The sequence below is a fragment of the Gadus morhua genome, chromosome 14 (genome assembly GCF_902167405.1).
Source record: "Gadus morhua chromosome 14, gadMor3.0, whole genome shotgun sequence".
In the NCBI taxonomy this organism is placed as follows: Eukaryota; Metazoa; Chordata; class Actinopteri; order Gadiformes; family Gadidae; genus Gadus; species Gadus morhua.
In genome coordinates this window covers 5,989,951-6,008,817 of record NC_044061.1, presented here as the reverse complement: position 1 = coordinate 6,008,817, position 18,867 = coordinate 5,989,951, and the positions used below count along the sequence as shown (strand labels likewise).

At 42.8% G+C, this 18,867-nt stretch overlaps 3 protein-coding genes across 3 annotated transcripts in view; all 3 read right to left on the bottom strand.

Annotated features, from left to right (window-relative positions):
• The window catches only part of chsy1 (chondroitin sulfate synthase 1), a 36,650-nt gene extending 30,835 nt beyond the window's left edge, over positions 1–5,815 (bottom strand). Inside the window, exons 1-2 of the mRNA XM_030376673.1 lie at positions 5,098–5,815; positions 3,541–4,036 (exon numbers count right to left, since the gene is read on the bottom strand). Of these exons, the coding sequence (XP_030232533.1) occupies positions 3,541–4,036; positions 5,098–5,408 (807 nt within the window). The 5' untranslated portion in view covers positions 5,409–5,815. The remainder of the gene's footprint in view (positions 1–3,540; positions 4,037–5,097) is intronic.
• Positions 5,816–7,010: 1,195 nt separating this feature from the next.
• Positions 7,011–10,492, bottom strand: LOC115558541 (selenoprotein S). Its single transcript, XM_030376753.1, has 6 exons — positions 10,213–10,492; positions 9,317–9,448; positions 8,836–8,942; positions 8,637–8,723; positions 8,479–8,545; positions 7,011–7,755 (listed from the first exon to the last, which is right to left on the bottom strand). Exons 1-6 carry the CDS (start codon positions 10,334–10,336, stop codon positions 7,676–7,678), a joined length of 597 nt encoding a protein of 198 aa, XP_030232613.1. The 5' UTR covers positions 10,337–10,492; the 3' UTR covers positions 7,011–7,675.
• A 5,268-nt stretch (positions 10,493–15,760) lies between these two features.
• On the bottom strand, positions 15,761–18,624 carry LOC115558545 (selenoprotein S). Its single transcript, XM_030376758.1, has 3 exons — positions 18,369–18,624; positions 16,421–16,552; positions 15,761–16,045 (listed from the first exon to the last, which is right to left on the bottom strand). Exons 1-3 carry the CDS (start codon positions 18,445–18,447, stop codon positions 15,960–15,962), a joined length of 297 nt encoding a protein of 98 aa, XP_030232618.1. The 5' UTR covers positions 18,448–18,624; the 3' UTR covers positions 15,761–15,959.
• Positions 18,625–18,867: the final 243 nt, after the last annotated feature.

The window sequence follows — 18,867 nt, the reverse complement described above, 5'->3', positions numbered from 1 at the left end:
TCTGCTACCATAGCAACTGGCTCAGATAGGCCCAACACATGCTACGGGGAGCATGAGCAGCTTTTTTCTGCCCCATCATTTTCTATTTCAGTTGCGGTGGAGAGATTTTGAATTATTTCAGCCCAGCATTAAGTCAAGAAGCCCCCACAGAAGCAATATGGTCATTACGGTCCAGCCTGATTCCTGCTTTAATGGGGCCACTCTGTCATTGCAGCTTCATATGTTAATCACACATACCACCTGGGGGAAAATATGATGTGGACAAAGAGACTCCATGGGAGTGGTAAGCAGGCCGTGGTATGCTCGTTTTCATCTTAATTAGGTAAATTAATTGCCATTACATTTTAATGGAGTACCAGACATGATCTTGGTATCCTCCAGTGTTTCCCCTACCATTGTTCAGGCCTGGCGGGCCGCCAGGCCAACGAGCGCCCCCGCCAGGCCAACAACCGGCCAAAAAAAAAAAAAAAAAAAAAATTAAAAAATTAAAAATAAAATGCGGTGTCGCGCGTGCGCAGATGATGCCCCATCATAACGGACAATCTGACAGCATTCAGGTATATCATCATTAGCATGGCACCACCAAAAATTGTATTGTAAATAAAATTAGTTTATTGTTAATAACGTGTTTATTGAATCATTATCAACTTGTGATGGCTAAGCAAGTGTTTTATATGGAAATAACCAACAAATACTCTAGCATCCCGTGAAAAATGTATAACAAATCACACTATCAGCTCTTACCACCGGGCCTAAAAAAAATTCTAGGGGAAACACTGTCCTCTATGATATACGTTTAGTCTTCCTCGTTTCAATGTGAATAGTTCCCAACGTCTCTGAGAAATCAATCCATAGTCTGCCCACATGTCTCTCTGATGCGGGTGCAGGTACAATTATCACAAATGGCAGGGGGCCATTATACCAATCACAGGGATCATTTGACAATCTTGGATTGGCGTGCTTGACAGTCTTGCATTATTCTGCATATTAGGCTTGCATTCCCAGAGGACAAAAGCCAGAAGAGATGGCTAAAGTCTACGGCAAGGACGAGTACAGACATGCCTCAGGCAATATTAGCGTGGAAGAGAACTTCAAACAAAATAGACAGTAGAGCAGAACCTATAATGAAGAGTCACGGTTAAGTGTTTGTTTAACAATAGAGCGGGGAAAAAAGGGAAGGGGTCATCAAGTCATCTAACCAGCCAGCATCCTACAAGCATACCAGGTTCCATTCACTTAAGTGAAGTGCAGTTTTAACTTTGTCTAGAGTCCTCACCTCGCTCGGGAGGGAGAGATTCAGACCTTGCACAAACCGCTAGTTAAAGAGTGATCTGGGGATATAGGCATGAAAGGTGGAAGTGAGCCAGCTCCTTGGAGAGGCAGTAGAGGTCCCAGTTCTCTCTCATTCCAGCAGCCCAAAGCCGATTAGCTGCAGCCTTTGAACCACGAAGATGATTAGAGATGCACCGATCAACCGGCCGCCGATTAAAAAAGCCGGTTTTGTATCCAATCGGCCACAATCGGTGACCTGCCGGTCACTGTCGTAATTTCCGGTTTTCGGCCGATCAAACTCACCCGCATGCGCGGTGCGTAGCAGCTCAAGGCGCCCAGAGCGCGGGAAGAAAAACATGTCGCTGATTTGGACTTATTTCACTGTGTGCCAGGACGACCCAAAACACGCTGTTTGTAATGCTTGCAAGTCAAAAATAAGCCGTGGGGGATCATGTTGCTAGGTACGCGTCCTGCGTCCCTGACGCATTCAAATCTGAAAGGACGCACTAAACTCACTATCCATGCGTCCCGGGGACGCATCTAATTTTCCCCATGAAAAACGATACATTGTGAACATTAAACAACTCGTGTTTAATCACAGTAACTGGCCAAAGAAACCTTCTTGTGAGCAGACCAGACAAGCACTGTTTCAACCCTCTGCGCATCTACTCGGCGCAGACGTGATCCCCTGTTCAAAGTATCGCGACATGCTAATTTAGCCGCTACCAAAACAACTAGCTCGTCACCGCTGATTTCATTTCAACAATTAAAAATACAAACTTCATAGTAAATAAACCCACGTTTCCACTGCTCGATGCTGTGCTCATTCGTGTCGATTATGTTGTAACGTTTAGGGGACGTGCTGTAATGAAATAAATGAAACATAATCCGGTGGTGGTGATGAAAACTACATTGAACGGCAGCCTACATATTGTTATGCCCAAACGGCGCCTGCGCATACATCGCGCTTCCAACGAGATCCCGTTTTTCTCGAGAAACAGGCAGAGAAGAGAGAACGCAAAAATACCACCAAAGAAAAAGATGAAACCTATTGCAGGTCAGCAAACTATTGCAGCTGCATTTTCTGTCCCCACTACCTCTGCACTCCTCCCTGACTCTGATCAGCCTAGAGAGAGTACCTCAACATTGCCTGTACCTACTTCTGCCTCCCCCTCTACTGAGCCTGATGAGCCCACTGCAGAAGAATTGCCTCAACCTTCTACATGTTCCTCCCAAAAAAAGCGAACTTTTCTGAAGCAGTGGCTCACCACATACAAATGGCTGCGCTTTTCAGATGACAATTTCATGTATTGAGTTTAACACTATTAATTTCATTTAAGAAATAGAATAATAATAAAAAAGAAACATTTTTTAAACTGGGGAGTCGGGACCCATTGAATTTCTCAGGGACCCACCCAACTCGCCACCTGTGGGTCCCGGGGACTCACTACATTGAAAACCTATCAACATATTATATGATTATAATTATTTCTTAGAAAATCGGTATCGGAAAAACCGGTTTTGGCAGGTCAGACCTCCTTAAAAACCGGAAATCGGTATCGGCCAAGAATTTTGCAATCGGTGCATCTCTAAAGATGATGGTTTATTCCATTTACACTTGGGCCTGACATTACAGGCCTGATTTCATTTGACTTGAGTGGAAAACCTTATGTTAGTAGTAGGCCTATATCCCTGTGTAAAAAAAGGGGTTTATATGTTGGTGATTAAGTGTCCTTGCTACTTCGTGGAAAATGACATAGCTATGTGTGTTGCTGACTAAACAAAATTAAATGTGTCATGTTAAACGTCACAGCAGCGAAGCCAGGACAGAGTAGACTTGTTCAGAGATTGCTACGCTGCACTACAATAACAGCAACAGGTAGAAAAAGGGCTATTAGTGAAAACATACCCACTGCGAAAAGAGGCATCGTTCTTTAGATTCAAGTTCCCCTCAAGAAGGAACAACCAGTGCTTTAAGGACCAACGTATTTTGCACGTAGTGGTGCTCACATGAGCAACATGTACAAAGAACTGACCATCAACACACCATTTATTATACTACTTTCCCTCCACAAATGGTGGTTCCGAGTACATCACATAAGACGCCTAACCTTACCAATCAGAAACAATACTCAGAAGGTTCAACCCTGGAGTAACGACGACGATGTGACTACAGAGCGGTCCCTGATCATGTGTTAACGACTCACGCCCGAACCTTTCAGAGGGGGGTCCTCATAAAGCACACGGTCCCGGGCCAACAGGGCTTACCTCGTAGGACCAGACGCACTGCACGCCGGCGAACCTGCGCACGCAGCGGCCCACCTCCACGTCCTCGTGCGTGGTGTACATCTCCTGCAGGCACTCCCGGATGTGGGGCACCATCCTTCGCAAAACTTCGCGGCTCATGATGACCCCGGGCCCCCCCATGCAGAAGTTCTCCCCGGGCTCCAGGGCCAGCTTGCCCAGCTCGTCTCGGGCCCCCATCCCCGTCTGGCCCAGGAAGATGGCCTCGCTGCTGTTGAGGCTCCGTAGGAAGCCCTCCAGCCGCTCGCTCTTGATGTAGACGTCGTCGTCCGCCCTCATGAACCACTCGTACTTGTCCAGGTAGTGGTCGTGCATGTACTTGAGCATCATGAAGGACTTCTTCTGCGGGGGGTAGGAGTCGTCGACGTTCTTCAGGGCCACGATGGGGATGGGGATGGAGGTGTCGGAGCCCTCGCTGGAGAAGAACTCCACACGTCCAGGGATGGATTGGGCCCACGTCCTGACACACACACACACACACACACACACAATATCAATAACAGCAGTTGGTAAACCTGCCATCAGTACATTACCCGCCAGGTATATCATCATAACAGAGTCACATACAATATTGAGGAACTCAGACTTTAAAACGACTGTAATTGAGATGCAATAACCTTGGAGGCAAAATCTATTATTTATTTAGGGACAATAAATCTCAAATCAGAGAACATTCAAAACCACCGAGGTTAATTACGCATGCAGATTTAGACTGGAAACTAACAGCTGACTTTATTATTAACGAAGAATGACGCTTTCATGTTTACCAACATTGCATAGAATATAGATGTGTGTGAGGGGAAGAACTGCATTCGGATACCTGCTTTGAAGTATGAATAGATAAGGGCACTGACATAATTTACTCTACACGGACCACACTTCAATTAACAATGACCAAAACAAAAGGGTGGACACATGCAGCAACTGGCTTGGCAAATTGAGTAAGATGTGGTGAGACATCAATTCGCTTGAACAATTACACAATCAAGACCAGTTTTTTTTCACAAGACAATGTGTGTCGAGAGCGACGTCTTTCATGCCCAGACACACAATAACACGCATGATAAAGAAGCCCCTGGTGATCCGTTATGGCTACTAAAGAAACAAAGAAAACCTAATTTCATACAAACACAGCCAGAAGCGTACAAGAGGTTCGTGTGTTCCCATATGAGTGTATCCTATTATATGAACGTGTGTCTGTAGCGTCTAGCCCGGTGAAACGCGCCCACACAGCCGCCTGTACGTGTTGTAACGGGCCGGGCCAGAGGTTCCATCTCAATGCCATGTTCCCCTCAACCTGTGCAATTCATGCACGGTTACCGACTGATTCTCCCCTCAAGAAAAGAAGATCCAGGGGGGTAAACCCTGTGCAGTAGACACCAGTTGGAACCTATATAACGAAAGGAATGGAGGAAACATGTCTGACGTGTACAAAAACCCAGACCAGGGTGGGAGTGGACGGCGGCGGATCTACAGAAGGGAAAAGCAACACATTTTCTTCATCGTAGAGGCACAACATACCTATGAGCCGCGACGGCTCGGTTATTCAGGTACTTCTGGGCGGTCATGACACCGACGAATAGGAAATGACTGGATCTGGAGCCGGGGTTCTGGGTCACCGGTGCAACGTTATCTTGAGGTGCCCATAACACCCCGCTGTTCTCCTTCCTGAGACCCCCGTTTAACCCGCAGCCGGCGGGACTCGAGTTGCGTTTCTGGCCGTTTTTTTTCAACTCCGACGCCTTGGGCAGAATGAGTCTGGAAGCCAGAGTGAACCCGACCACCAGCCCCAGAAGAACACTAAACCATGCTCTCCTGCTTCGACCTGCCATTCCCCCAAAACTTGACCCAACTCTGGCTCGCCGCTTATTCACGCTGTCTCATCGACAGCCGCGCTCTTTAAAACCCGTGTCGGTTAATTCGTAGTAGCCTCCGGGACACTAGTTGGACACTTTCTCATGATAAAAAGGAGAAGACCATGTCCCCCTGCCCGCTGCTGTGGTCTCGTCGTCCTAGTTGCCTACGTAGCATCACAGCAGTCTCCATAAAGCAGCCGCCTCGACACTTCTGCTCGGCTTCTAAGTGTCTAAAGCAGCATGTCACCGCTCGTCGTTGGCATTACTGGCGACATGGAAGGATATTATAGTTTCTTTGAAATGGATAGGGTCCCCATTTCGCTCCGTTATCTCGCCATTGTGAGATTTTTTTCCAACTGGCCAGGTCGACGAGTAAGAACGAAGCTTTACGGCGCGTTTGAGCCCACCGACTCGCCGTAGACGGGCTGTGAGTGGCTATGCAGCGCTCGAGCCAACCTCCAGTTTTGACGCACTCGCATAGGACAGATGACGTTACGGCCAGTCTACAGCGCCCCCAAGTGGTCAGTCACTTTCACCAACGATAGACCCATGCATACGGTAGGCCTACATATTTTTTGGATGTGTGGGTTTTATTGGCAATATTATCAAATGTGGACGCACTTCAATACCCCTGTTCAAGTTCACTGCAGTTGACACAGATGTGAAAAGGAGATCTTAAAAAATACATTTAGTTATATGAACTGAACTGAACTGTAACTGAACTGTACAATCTGTAATTCTGTTGTGCACATAGGGAATTCAATTTTATGATTTTATAGCAATATATTTTCTATAATCCAATCTAATGGTTAAGACATTACAGAATTTCGTCGGCCCGAAAATGCATTCGTGATTTTTTTATGTGGCCCCGGATGAAAAAGAATTGCCCGCCCCGGTATATGGGGATTCTGTCAAGAGGCGAATAGATGTAATTAACTTGATTAATCCCCTCAACCTTTTGTTTTGTTTTCCCCAGTTGCCACTGTCCATTGCAGGTTTGGATTTATGGATTGCAGTGATAAGAGGAAAAATTAACAATTGGTTTGGGACAGGGTCATTAAAGTCGTGATCGCACGGTGAAGACTTTCAAATGGTGGCTGAAACTGAATGTATCGTATGCAATGCAAGTATGATATTTCAAATTGATTGGGAGGGAAATCATGTGAAATGTTTCCTTTCAGTAGAAAATAATACTTGTCTATTTTAACCGATGCATTGGTTGGTTGGCCGTTGCTTTGGTTACACCTCTTTAAACTGTATTCTGCAAAACTGGGGGCCGGTTATTATATTTTTGGGATGGTAATTTAGTTGATGCCGTTTGAGTAAAAGTGATACAAATAATATACAATGGCTCAACTCAATGCTTGGGATGCTAAAAGAACAATAATTCTTGGCTCTCAATAGAAGTCACTTCAAGAAAGTATGCAGGTCTCAGCGCAGGACTATACACATTCAAGACAACTTGCCAATACTTCTGTATATAGTAGTAGATCAACATTGACGGGACACATTCAAACCATAACCAGTTTTAATGAATCAGAAATTGACAGTGGACAAAATATTTTGAGAGGGCGCTTGTTGAGTTGGTTAATTATGTCTTTATTTAAATTCGGTGGGTAAGCATTGCATCCTTACCCCTAGACAGTTGATCTCTGTTACACACTAACGCTGTAAAACCAGTGGTGTTTTATCTCTTGAAAGTGATGACAGTTTCTAAAATAGCAATGCCGCAGTAACAGTAACATCAAGAATTAAAGCAAGAGCAGTATGCAAACGCATTGAAGGGGGAAATAATCATAAAGGAATAAAAACACACCAACTCTGAAACTCATCAGTCAAACCCATTGGCTAGAGTAACCATTTAAAGGAATGACTTCATTGAAAGCTTGGAACCCTATGGGGCCAACACAGTTACCCAACAAGAGAATTTTAATTTCAATAAAAAAAAAAGTGACTTGACTGTTCTCGCCTGTGTACTAAAGATTTTAGCACACATAAAAAGGTGTGCTTTGTTTGGATACTGGCAGTTGGCCAATAGTTTAACCCAGCAGTTTTAGGAAAGCAACTACAATCAATCATGTTTTAGAGAGCAAGGGTAAATACAAAAATAAAGTCATTCTCTAATTGGTAACTGCGAAGGCCCACAGCAAGACGGCGGCTTCTTTCAGCGTGTTGACGTGTGCAAAGGAAGGTCAGAGGTTAGAGGCTCCAAGAGGATCCTGGCTCTCCGACCTCCTTTAACCTCATCCACCCGACGTCGGGCCCCTCCTCCCTGGTCTCCAGCTGACAGACGCTCCGCCGTCTCCAGCCAAGGGGTTGTAGCCTGCACAGGGACCCACAGCGGAACAGTTAGTGGGGGAGAATGACACACTGACAATGTGTCAGTGTGTTGACAATGTGTTGTAATTATTAACCAAGGGCGAGCTGGAAGGAAGCCATTGGAAAGTTCCAGTACTGAATCACCCACATCAATCAGGATCAGTGATGCCATTTATTTTGTTGTCTGTTATTCTTTTTTTGGGGTCAAATTATTTCCAGGGAAGTGGAAAAGGTTTCAAGGTCAATTTTAGGGCAGGTCTAATAAGTAGTGTGCCATGTCTTGCATGCAACATGCCGAATGACTACACTGGCTCTGCCCGCCTAAGTACTTCCGCTCAATTTTGATTTCCCTTCAGTACTAGGTCTGGGTCTGCGGTATGTGAGTTGGTTTTCTCCTTCCAAATTTTCTGCGTCCAATCAGCGAACAGAGGGAGTGGCTGAGAACAATGAAGTTAAAGTCAGCTCTCGTTGACGGACATCTTCACGCACGGTGTTTGGTTTGTTTACAGCCTGCGCGCAACGTGATTCCCGGCCAAACGTTAGCGATTGGTTACGGCAGATCCAGAGTGGCACTGGGCAGATCCAATAGTTTTAAACTTCAACAGACACCCGCCTTCAAGCGAGTTAACGTTTGTCAATGGAGTAGGTCCAGACTCTCTGTGCAAATGAAATAGTACGAGAGTCTGGTAGGACCCGGCTACCGAATGACAACATGACAACTACAAACCTGAGCCTCGGAGCTTATTGTCGCTCTTTGGTTTCAGGACCCCGGACGATGAGCTGGCCTCCTCTGCCTAAGGACCCACAAGAGCACAGTCTGTAATGAGACAGGGTCCCCTTTTTTCAGAGGTTTACCAACACTCCTAACCAGCAACTGACCGCTACCTGAGAAGAATTCTTGGCTTTGTAGCTCTTTCCCTCTTGCATGCTTTCCCATATTTCAATTTTCTGCTTCCTTTTCTCTTCCTCCAGCTGTTCGGGAGACAATAAAAGACCACATGATTAGTCCAATAAAACTTCAAATCACATGTGTCCCACACTTTACAATTTTGTTGTTGACATTATATTCTTTGTGGCTATTTACCTTTTTCTGCTTCTCCTTGTATTCTGCGGCTTTGGCATCGAGGTCTTCCTGCAGTCTTCTCCTGGAGGCTTCAAGGGCCTCTTGCCTTCTCACGATCAGAGCTGGGTCTTCAAACGGGAAAAAGCCTTAATTGTTGAATTCAAATTTGTAAAACTACACAATGGCCTGTATTGCTGATCAACACCTGTGTGGTCAAGAAGCTAATGACATCCCAACTACACAAATTAACAATATCAATAACTAACACATCCAAAGAGGACCAGAATTAAGATTTGCTCCAACAATAAACATAATGTTTTTCCTTCTCAAACAATGGGCTTAAGAATAGTTGATATTGTTTATGCAATATATGATATACGGTTATATCTCTTAGAGAAGATGAGTGAGTTTAAAGTATTTTTAACAAGAGAACAAGTCATTTACAATATTATGTCCATCTATTACTATAATTGGTTAACAGGGCACTTTCAAATTGACTCACCTTGTGCCGTTTCATTAGAGGAGCGCTTGCTGACCTGGATTGCTCTCTTCTTACTCAGGTACTGGATCAGTACAATGATACAGACAGTCAGGAAGAGCAGGTGCCACCCATACTCAGCCAGAATCTCCTCTGCTGTAAGAAAGAGGAAATTAGACCTCTCAAACAATGGTCAAATATATAAAGTCTAGCGCCAAGCAAAAACACCGAGTACACTAGAGTCTAGACAACCCGGATGTAGGAAGCGTCAACCCGGAGATTCCGACGTCATTGAGTTCACAACTACTATTCTACTGAGGCAGAATATGCCGGAGGTCGGCATATTGTGCTCATTGCTGAATACAAACTGAATATAAGCATAAGCATTTTTTTCTGTTTATGAAACACGTGAAGAAGAGAGTAACGAACACAAGAAGGCTAGTTCAACAGGTAAAATAGCTGTCAAATTCAACATATTGCTATGATCAGAGAGAAATATAAAAAATATAAAACACATTGGGTTATTATTACACATCAAACTGTCTTACAACGTAAACAAAACTTTGATAACCATTCCCATTAATGATGAGGCCGCCATGTTTGATGTTGTGTAACGATACAAGTCGGAGTTCTGCAAAGCCACAATTCCCTCCTGGAACTCAACAACCCTTTTTAACAAGTCGGACTCGTGTTTTTCCGGGTTCCAAGTTTTCCCGAACCCAGTACCAGTCCCATCAAACATCAGGAAGCCAACCCGGATCAATGATGACGAGACAATAATTAACGCCAGCACATCAGGCCCAATAAGTAACGTTATGATAACACCCTTGGTTACCACAATGTCAAATACACATGTATTAACGCGTTCAGGCAGTGTCCTCGGTTCATCCCTGTAGGCTACTTTACTGTCAGATACATACCAGTCTGCCTTATGAAGCCCAGGTCCTGGTTTCCCAGGGAGCTTCTGTGCATCACAGGCGCCTCCTCCTCTTCGCCGTCCTCGTTCACATCGATGATCTGCACGTCGTCCATTTGTGTTCCCATTTTGAAATTGATGATGGATGAATAGTGATGTGCTTGTTTTCTCTTACGGAAAGAAGGAAAGGGATCGGTGCTGTCTATTTACCTCCGCATCTTTCGGTCGGCGGAGGCCATGTTTGACTCGACGTGGCTGACGCATGGGCTGACGTAGCAGACGTGACGTGGAGGTGTTGCGTTTCTGTCGCGCATATTTTAAAAGTGCGCTTTAAAAAATATTATATGAACAGATAATGTTCATCACATAAATCTATGTTGTGAATTCATGATAAGCTTATCTAATGACTTAATAAATAAAAGCGGTATATGTATATTATTCTAACGATGCATACTTGATTCCATTTAGGACAGTTATTTGTTTTGTAAGGCGATAGAGGCTCTTCAAGTGTCTTACGGTTTGTTTGCCACTAGCTGGTGCAAAAACACCAAAACTATTTGCAGCACTCAAGAAATGCCCATTTATGTTGATTTTAATCACACAACTATTGCAACCCGGTATCACGTGATTGCGTGCTCCTGCGCACGAACGTTAATCTATTGAAGCGTGTTCCAGAGCACGATAGTCCGACTTTGACAAAGGGGGTCTCAAAGGACTCATACGCTTCAACAGCGGCTGCAGCAGAAGTGTTGAGACGAAAGATGATCAAGACATTTATAGAATATTCCCATTCACATGATTCTTCGCACGACCTGCAGGTTGGAGAGACTGAAATAACCCCCACAATGAGTAATAATGTAGCAGCCAAGTCCCACAAATTGCTTGAACTATTTATTTCATTCCATTGTTTTGTTGATATGCATTATTGAAAAGTTTCAACCATATGGATTTAATGCAATATCCAAACAGTTCAAAATGGTACCATGAAATGTCTTGTTTATTGTATTAACCAGTTCATTTCTCTTTTGTGAAAGTCACCAAAAGTCAAAAAAAGTTAAACGCAAGGTCACAGGCTAACAGTGGAGCTGTGTTGGGAACCAGCAGCCAAGAGCTTCCATGGAAACTTTCTACCCATGTTAAATAGATTTAGTTGGCAGTTCCTTTTCTGCCTCTTTAAACTTGTGGAAGCACTTTGCAGTACTGGGAGACACCATTTCTAACGGCAATGGAGCTAGATTCTAAAAATATCAAAAGCTGCCCAAAGCAAATACCTTTAACCCATAGTTGTGTTTTATCAAATTAAAAAATGTCAGAGTTTCATTGACCACAAATTGAGCAGAAATATTTTGCATACAAATCTTGAAATGGTTTAACCACATTAAGAAAAATACATTTGTTAATTTTTTTTATTAGTGAAGCCACAAGTTTTGCACATTATCCAAACAGAATACCTGATATTTCAGCCCTTTCGGGTTAAAACAAGAGAAAAGGACAACCTAACAAGAGTGAAAAGTTTGGTTTGGGTGACCTATAGTTCAAAGATGTCCCTGGTCAGGTAGACCAAATAAAAGTGTATTCCCAATTGCTCCAGGACATTCGTGTAATTTACTTGTGAGCTCTCCCTCAAGCCTAGAGAGACATCAGTGTTGAACCACCAACTGAAAGAGGGTATTTGCCATTAGTATGAGTGACAACATTTCATGGCTATTAATTTAGTTAATTATATTTAGCCGATTTGAATAGACTTTTCTAGCAGGTGAGGCTGTCAAAGAACTAAATATGGAGCAACTACAAAAAGTATATTTGCAGCATGACCAAATTATACAAAAAGTATAGGAACTGTTCTAGCAGATATGTTTTGGAAGTCTTTTGATAGGCAGGGAATAATTGTCTTTGTCACCCTGTAGTCATGCCATCAAATCTGTTGGGCAAAGTACTGCTACTGATTAATCCATTAGACTCACCAGTCAAGTCCCCTAGTTAGAAAAATGGAAGAAACCCAGTTAGTCATGTTAATTATTCTGTTGTTACAAATGAAGACTAATACTTTCCACATATTGCGATCCAAGTTACTGGCTGCAGTCTTGGATTTTATAGTTCTATATGAATAGATTCAATTTACTAAACTTATTAATCATGCTTCAGAAGAATTAACCTTTCTTGGATGGCAGATCTACCACAAGCCTCCATTGCCACAACCTCCAGATGGCTTACGACCTACGGCAACTCCTCGACTACCGCAAGCCAACAAATTGGCTCTTGCACACCAGACATGCATTTTGCTTTATTTTAGGTTTTCAAGCATCTTAAAATACCCAAATCATTGCTCCAATACACAAGTCAGCTAATGGCCTACAAGGAAATGCTGAAGCTAGTTTTAGTGATGGCGATAGAAATGGACAAGCTTGCGTGTACAAATATGCAACTAGAATTGCAAGGTTCACAGCCCAGTTGCATAAGTGGTCACAACCGTTGGATTGTAAGCAAGGGTAAAAAAAAAAAAAAAAAACTTCCCACAAACTAGTCAACATGGTCAATTGAAAGCCTGCACAAAACGACCCTGGAATAGTCAAATGCAGCTTTACTGCGGATGAATTAAGCCAAATTGCATAAACATCCAATGGTAAACAGCATACAAATGCAATCAAGGTTGCACTCACACTAGGCCATCTGGCCGTGGCCGTCGCAACTGTGGCCTCGCCACGGTAGGCTCTTGTACATACGCCATCACGTCGCTAGCATCCAAACAATTCTACCAAACCTTAACCAACTAGTGAAAATTGGAACAAAACTAGCACACACCCAGTGACTAATCACCTTGTCCAGGGGTGTTCCAACGTGGTTTACCAGAGGGCCTTGTGGACTTAAAGTAAGCCACACATTTGACAGACAGCACGGAATGACGTTAAACTAAGCTAATCTACAGGTTACTAGTGCTAGTGCAATTACATGAGCATTTTGCACAATATTTGTACTCTAATGCTACGTAAAGCAGGCTTCTTCAGAAACCCGTAGCCTGTTACATTGAAGGGCAACTGTAACAAATCCTGACCAAGACCGAAAGATGGCTCTGGAAGCCACTACGGCCCACGCAGCAGATTACTGCGTGGACCGTGGTGGCTTCCAGATCAACCCTTCGGTGGACCATTCATATACATGTATTCCAAGGATGTTTTGAAGACACTGGAGTCCCATGGCACTAGATTCCTTTGAAGACTAAGTTGGTATGGGGGGGCCCAAAGGGGGCCCCCCCATAGATCTCGTCAGTCATCTAACACCTGTTAAGAAAAACACACACACATCACAAGATACAAATCAGCAAAGCTAGGTTAACAAACAGCAGCGACATGCATGTCAAGGTGCAAAGAGCAGGGATACTGATGGCTTGTGTCTGAGGAGACAGCCCAAAAACATCAACATTTAGTAAAGGAAAATAACTTTTACTCACTGCGATATTTGTCTGGGCTGTTCAGTCAAATGCCCACAAAAACAGACACGCAACACATACTTTCAGTTTGTATAAAGTGACAATAGTGATCTGCAATCTAGATCGAAAACGTTCAACCCTCACTAACCCAACCTCGATTGACACAGGCCGATGCGAAAAGTAAACCAAACCCATGGTGTTCACCTTTAATATAGGGGTGCGTGACAGGTGATCTCAATTAAGAGCTAATCAGAAAGAACACACTGATCAGCCATGAGTGAGACGTTCAAAACGAGGACGAGGATTTAACGGAATTTTTACCATTCAAATTCAAATTTCTTTATTATTGTATAGGGTATGATATCAATGATTTGGGCTTTGAGTAGGCCTATATTTCTTAAATATATTTCTTAAATTTTTTCACCCCTTCGCCTTTTGAATATGAAATCTATAATCTCAGCCTCTCTATAATTTGGCCAACACATATTTTATTGTTCAAATAAAATCCCATCCTTATTTTGCCATTCATATTGAATCTTTACTGTCTTTCATTGTACAACACAATCATCTAATAATTATTGATAACGCTCTGCCATCTCCTTGGCTGCATTAAGACGAGGCTCGGGTCAGAGCAAAGATCGGGATCCACACATGATAAGGGATAAAGTTATTTATTAGAATAAAGTAAGCATCATGAAATCTGTAAAGGGATTAGTGTAGCGTATGGAAGATTAGAAAATGTGCGATTATATGGTTTGGACAGAAAACCAGTACCAAAATCACAAGGACCGACCGAGCCAGAACGGAGGAAACTTACCCAGACAGACAAAACTGATACTGGGAACAACAAACCATCTTTACCATGTTGGAAATACCCAAACAAAATGCAACAAACCAAACCTGAACAGCAAACCAACATATGTGACCAACCAACTGAACTACTGACCAAACAGACAATTCTTTCGACTAGCCTATGTATATAGGCAGTGGAAAGTGTGCTGTGGGGATGTTGAATAGTGTTAACATAAAACAAAACATGGAACCAATCCAAAGGTCCAAAACCTTAAGGAACCACCCTAAACAGAACCAAAGCCCACCTGCCTCTGTGGAAAGAGAGACTGGCTAAAGCCTGCGTGGCAGACCTGCACAGGTGCACCTCATCAGCTGACAAGCCTCTCAGCCCCGCCCACTGGCTACCTGTAGCAGGTAGGCAAACACAGAGGACCCAGCAGACGAAGGAGAGAGAGAGAGCAGTCACAGCTGTCACATCTGAAAAATACTATGGTTGTTTTGTATGTAGAATAAAATGCCATTGTACATTTAAAAAAAAAAGGGAAGACTTTCACAATGCAGGATTCTGGGAATGCAGTGATGGAATCCCGATAACACCTGTTCCCTAATAAATGGGCTCAAGATTCTGAGTCTGCCTGCAAGAGGTTGTGTGTGTGTGTGTGTGTGTGTGTGTGTGTGTGTGTGTGTGTATGTGTGTGTGTGGTTGACTATTAACTAGTGAATTTAAATGTAAAAGCAGTTTAAATGTCATATTTGACCAATCTTCCAGATTTTGTCTAATTTCCTCCAAGGATATAACAAGGGCATGGCTTTCGACTCAAACCTAAGAGTTGATTTTTGTAGAACTCACTAGCAATGACCTATGACATGCATAATTATTGCAAATATAATCGTAGCCATGTCCATGCTACATGCCACCTCTGTGACTTTTGCTTGGCTTCTCCAAACACAAGGACGCAGGGTGGTGGTGTTGAAAGATTGTTTAAAGTTTGCGGATGGATACCGACACGTGGGCTGATATCACTATCCCCCGACTGACACCAGCCCACCATCTCCTGCATGTTCCAATGCAGGAGATCTGTTGTGTTGAGTGCTTATCTTAAGAGGTGGTTTAAATTGTGCATGTTCAATTCCTCAATGTGCAACAGGCTGCTTAAACCAGCCATCATCCACTCACTCCAACAGCATTTTAAGTATTTTTGGAGATATAACGTCTCAATTACTTGAATTGCTTACATTGCATACATGTGCATGATTACGGTATCTGCAATCAAGTAAAGAAGCTTGTTTGCTTAGAAAAATAATGCCTTAAGAATTACAATTAAAGGATATACTCAATTCAGCCACATGTTTTAATTGGCATTTGTAGATCTTACAGTCCGACACGGACACTCATCATTGCATGATGGTTCAACAGAGATATATAAAAATAACTAAAACAAAACAGTTATTGGAACACTCAGGAGCCATTGACTGTTGGATCCTCATCCATGCCTTCGTCCTGCGAAGGCATTGCTCTTCCTCTCCTTGTATTATGCGGCTTTGGCATCGACGTCTTCCTGCAATCTTCTCCTGGAGGCTTCAAGGGCCTCTTGCGTTCTCATGATCAGAGCTGGATCTTCAAACGGGAAAAAAGCCTTAATTGGTGAATTCAACTTTGTAGAACTACACATGACCTTTAGTGCTGATCAACAGATGATTGTTCAAGAAGCTAATGACATCACAACTACACAGATGAACGTGATCAATAAATAACAAATACATCCAAAGAGGACCAGAATTAGATTTGTTCCAACAATAAAAATAATGTTTTGTCCTTCTCAAACAATGGGCTTAAAAATAGTTTATATTGTTTATGCAATATATGATATAAGGTAATATCTCTTACAGAAGATAAGTGGGTTCAAAGTCTTTTTAACAAGAGACTAAGTTAATTTACAATATTAGATCCATACTATAATTGGTTAACAGGGCACTTCAAATTGAGACTCACCTTGTGGCGTTTCATTAGAGGAGCGCATACTGACCCAGCTGGCTCTCTTCTTACTCAGGTAGTCAATCAGTACAATGACACAGACTGTCAGGAAGAGCAGGTACCACCCATACTCACCCAGAAACTCCTCAGCTGTAAGTGAGAGGAAGATGTGTTTAGATATTTTTTAATCATCTCTCCACCTCAAGCACCTCTTCTGCATTTGTAGCCCTAAGCCCCCAAACCCCCAGGAGAAAGATTAACTATTCACTGATGGTTTAAAACTGACCGAGATATTGATAAAGTGTGAAGGTTGATGCCTTTTTGTAATGTGCAATATAAGTCCATTATATCAGTGGTTCTTGTTCGTATGATATTTATATTTTATATGGCATTTTACCTCAAGTTCTATGTTTATTCTGGTTTTATATATTATGTTGATCTTGTATAATGTTTGCTCCAAAATAAAGTGCAATATAGCAGTTTCTAACAGATTGTGAGCATGAATAATATTCTTATTTAATCAAAACCGTGTTTTTCCATGTGGGTCAGTTTGAATTCCTAACTGTACGTCCACACCAGAAGCGAATTGAGCGACCAAATCGCCGGAAGTCATTCACTTTCTATGGGCAAGAGCGACCAAAGCGACCAACGCTACCAGCGGCCAAAGTTGAGCGACCAGAGCGTCAAAAAGAAGTTGAAAACTTTAACTTTACACTGACAGCCAATCGGAATGTAGACGCTCTTCGCTTGCGTGGATCCCAGGGAACATCGGCAGGCACTTTGGTTCCTACCTTCCTTTATTCACTCACTGAACAAAATGTCGGCTGAAGTATTAATCGCGGCTGTAACTGGGCACCCGGTGTTGTACGAACCCACCCTTTTTCAGTTCAGAGATCGAAACGCCATAGTGGTTTGGATATCAAGTGATGATAAGCGGGAGTATTTATAGGCTACATCTAGAACGTTCGTATTTGAGCGGGAATCCTTTTAATTTGCTCTACATGCCACCAATCTAACCAACCAATCGCGTGTAGCATGCTTTAAACAAAACCAAAAAAGTTTTTGAAATCGTCACATAAACAAACTAATCGACAAGACGAGGGATAAATGACAAGGGATATATCTCTTTTATCCCTCTATTCCCCACTATTCACGGAGCCTGAGGTGAATAATTGTTAATTAAATAGTCTAGATAGATAGATAGCCTAGTCAAGTCTTTATTAATACCAAACGACACAAATCGTCGGGAATCCATTTAGGTGTTTCGACCCACACAGGACAGTAGCCTACAAGACCACACAGAACAAGTCTGACTGGACATACACACAATACATCACATTTAAACTAGACACGCGTTGATAGATAGATAGACAGAAAGGCCTAGATAGATAGATATGTTCCATTATTTGCCTTGCGGAGCCAACCAGTCCTGTGCAGGGGTTGAGTTGAGTTGGAGATTTTGGTAGAGCAAAGGAACGGGAATGGGCCCAAATGGCGGAGTATCCGCATTAATTGCGTTAAAATGCCAGTAATAAAACAACGTAACATTGTTATTTTAAAATGACAGAACTAGTTTAAGGCATTTATTTACGCTCTCAGACCTCAACCAACACTTTATTTTCTTCTTCCAAAACGCGCGTCTTTCACTCACAACTTTTCCCGCGCAACAAAAAGACACAAGGGAGCGGCGAATCAACAAAGAAAGGTGCGCGGAGGACGTTAGATCAAACTGCAGTTCAGTCGGTCCGAATAGCTAGATAGATAGATCTAACGAGCATTTTTCCTATATATTCTGTGGTCTAGAAGTGAGTGATCAACGGACTGACAAAAGTTTGTTATTATTATTTTTAAAAGATGGGCTATTTGGCGTGATTTTTCTTATGTGAGCGTGAGATTGACGCTGAAAGCGAGTGTCACGCCAAATGCGTGAGAGATTGCAAACTTGACTTTACTGTCAGATACATACCATTCTCCCTCAAAAAGCCCAGGTCCTGGTTTCTCAGGGAGCTCCGCTGCACCATATCGATGTTCCGCACGTCGTCCATTTGTGTTCCCACTTTGAAATTGATGATTGATGAATAATGATGTCCTGGTTTTCACTACCAGAACAAAGGAAAGGGATCGGTGCTGCTGTCTATTTATGGTGTGTTCCTGATTCCTCGGACGCTTACCTCGTCGGTGCCGTGGCGGCCATGTTTCCTCGACGTGGCAGTTCCCAATGAAACAAAAAAATAATATATATATATTATATGAACAGATAATGTGCTTCACATAAATCTAGATTATGAATTTATGATGAGCTTATTTAATGACTGAATAAATAAGTGTTAGATGGATATTATTCTAACGATGCATACTTGATTCGATTTAGGACAGCTATTTTTTTTTTAAGACGATAGAGGCTCTTGGAAGTGTCTTAAGTTTTGTTTGCCACTACCTAGTCCGAAACATAAATCTATCTGCAG

Excerpts from the sequence above, each read along its gene's own strand:
- LOC115558545 (XM_030376758.1), bottom strand. The coding sequence starts at position 18,447 with ATGGACGACGTGCGGAACATCGATATGGTGCAGCGGAGCTCCCTGAGA. Across the intron at positions 16,553-18,368 it reads GGGCTTTTTGAGGGAGAATG|CTGAGGAGTTTCTGGGTGAG; the intron begins GTATGTATCTGA and ends TCTCACTTACAG. Across the intron at positions 16,046-16,420 it reads CTCTAATGAAACGCCACAAG|ATCCAGCTCTGATCATGAGA; the intron begins GTGAGTCTCAAT and ends TCCCGTTTGAAG.
- LOC115558541 (XM_030376753.1), bottom strand. The coding sequence starts at position 10,336 with ATGGGAACACAAATGGACGACGTGCAGATCATCGATGTGAACGAGGAC. Across the intron at positions 8,943-9,316 it reads CTCTAATGAAACGGCACAAG|ACCCAGCTCTGATCGTGAGA; the intron begins GTGAGTCAATTT and ends TCCCGTTTGAAG. Across the intron at positions 8,546-8,636 it reads AAGCCAAGAATTCTTCTCAG|GCAGAGGAGGCCAGCTCATC; the intron begins GTAGCGGTCAGT and ends GTGGGTCCTTAG.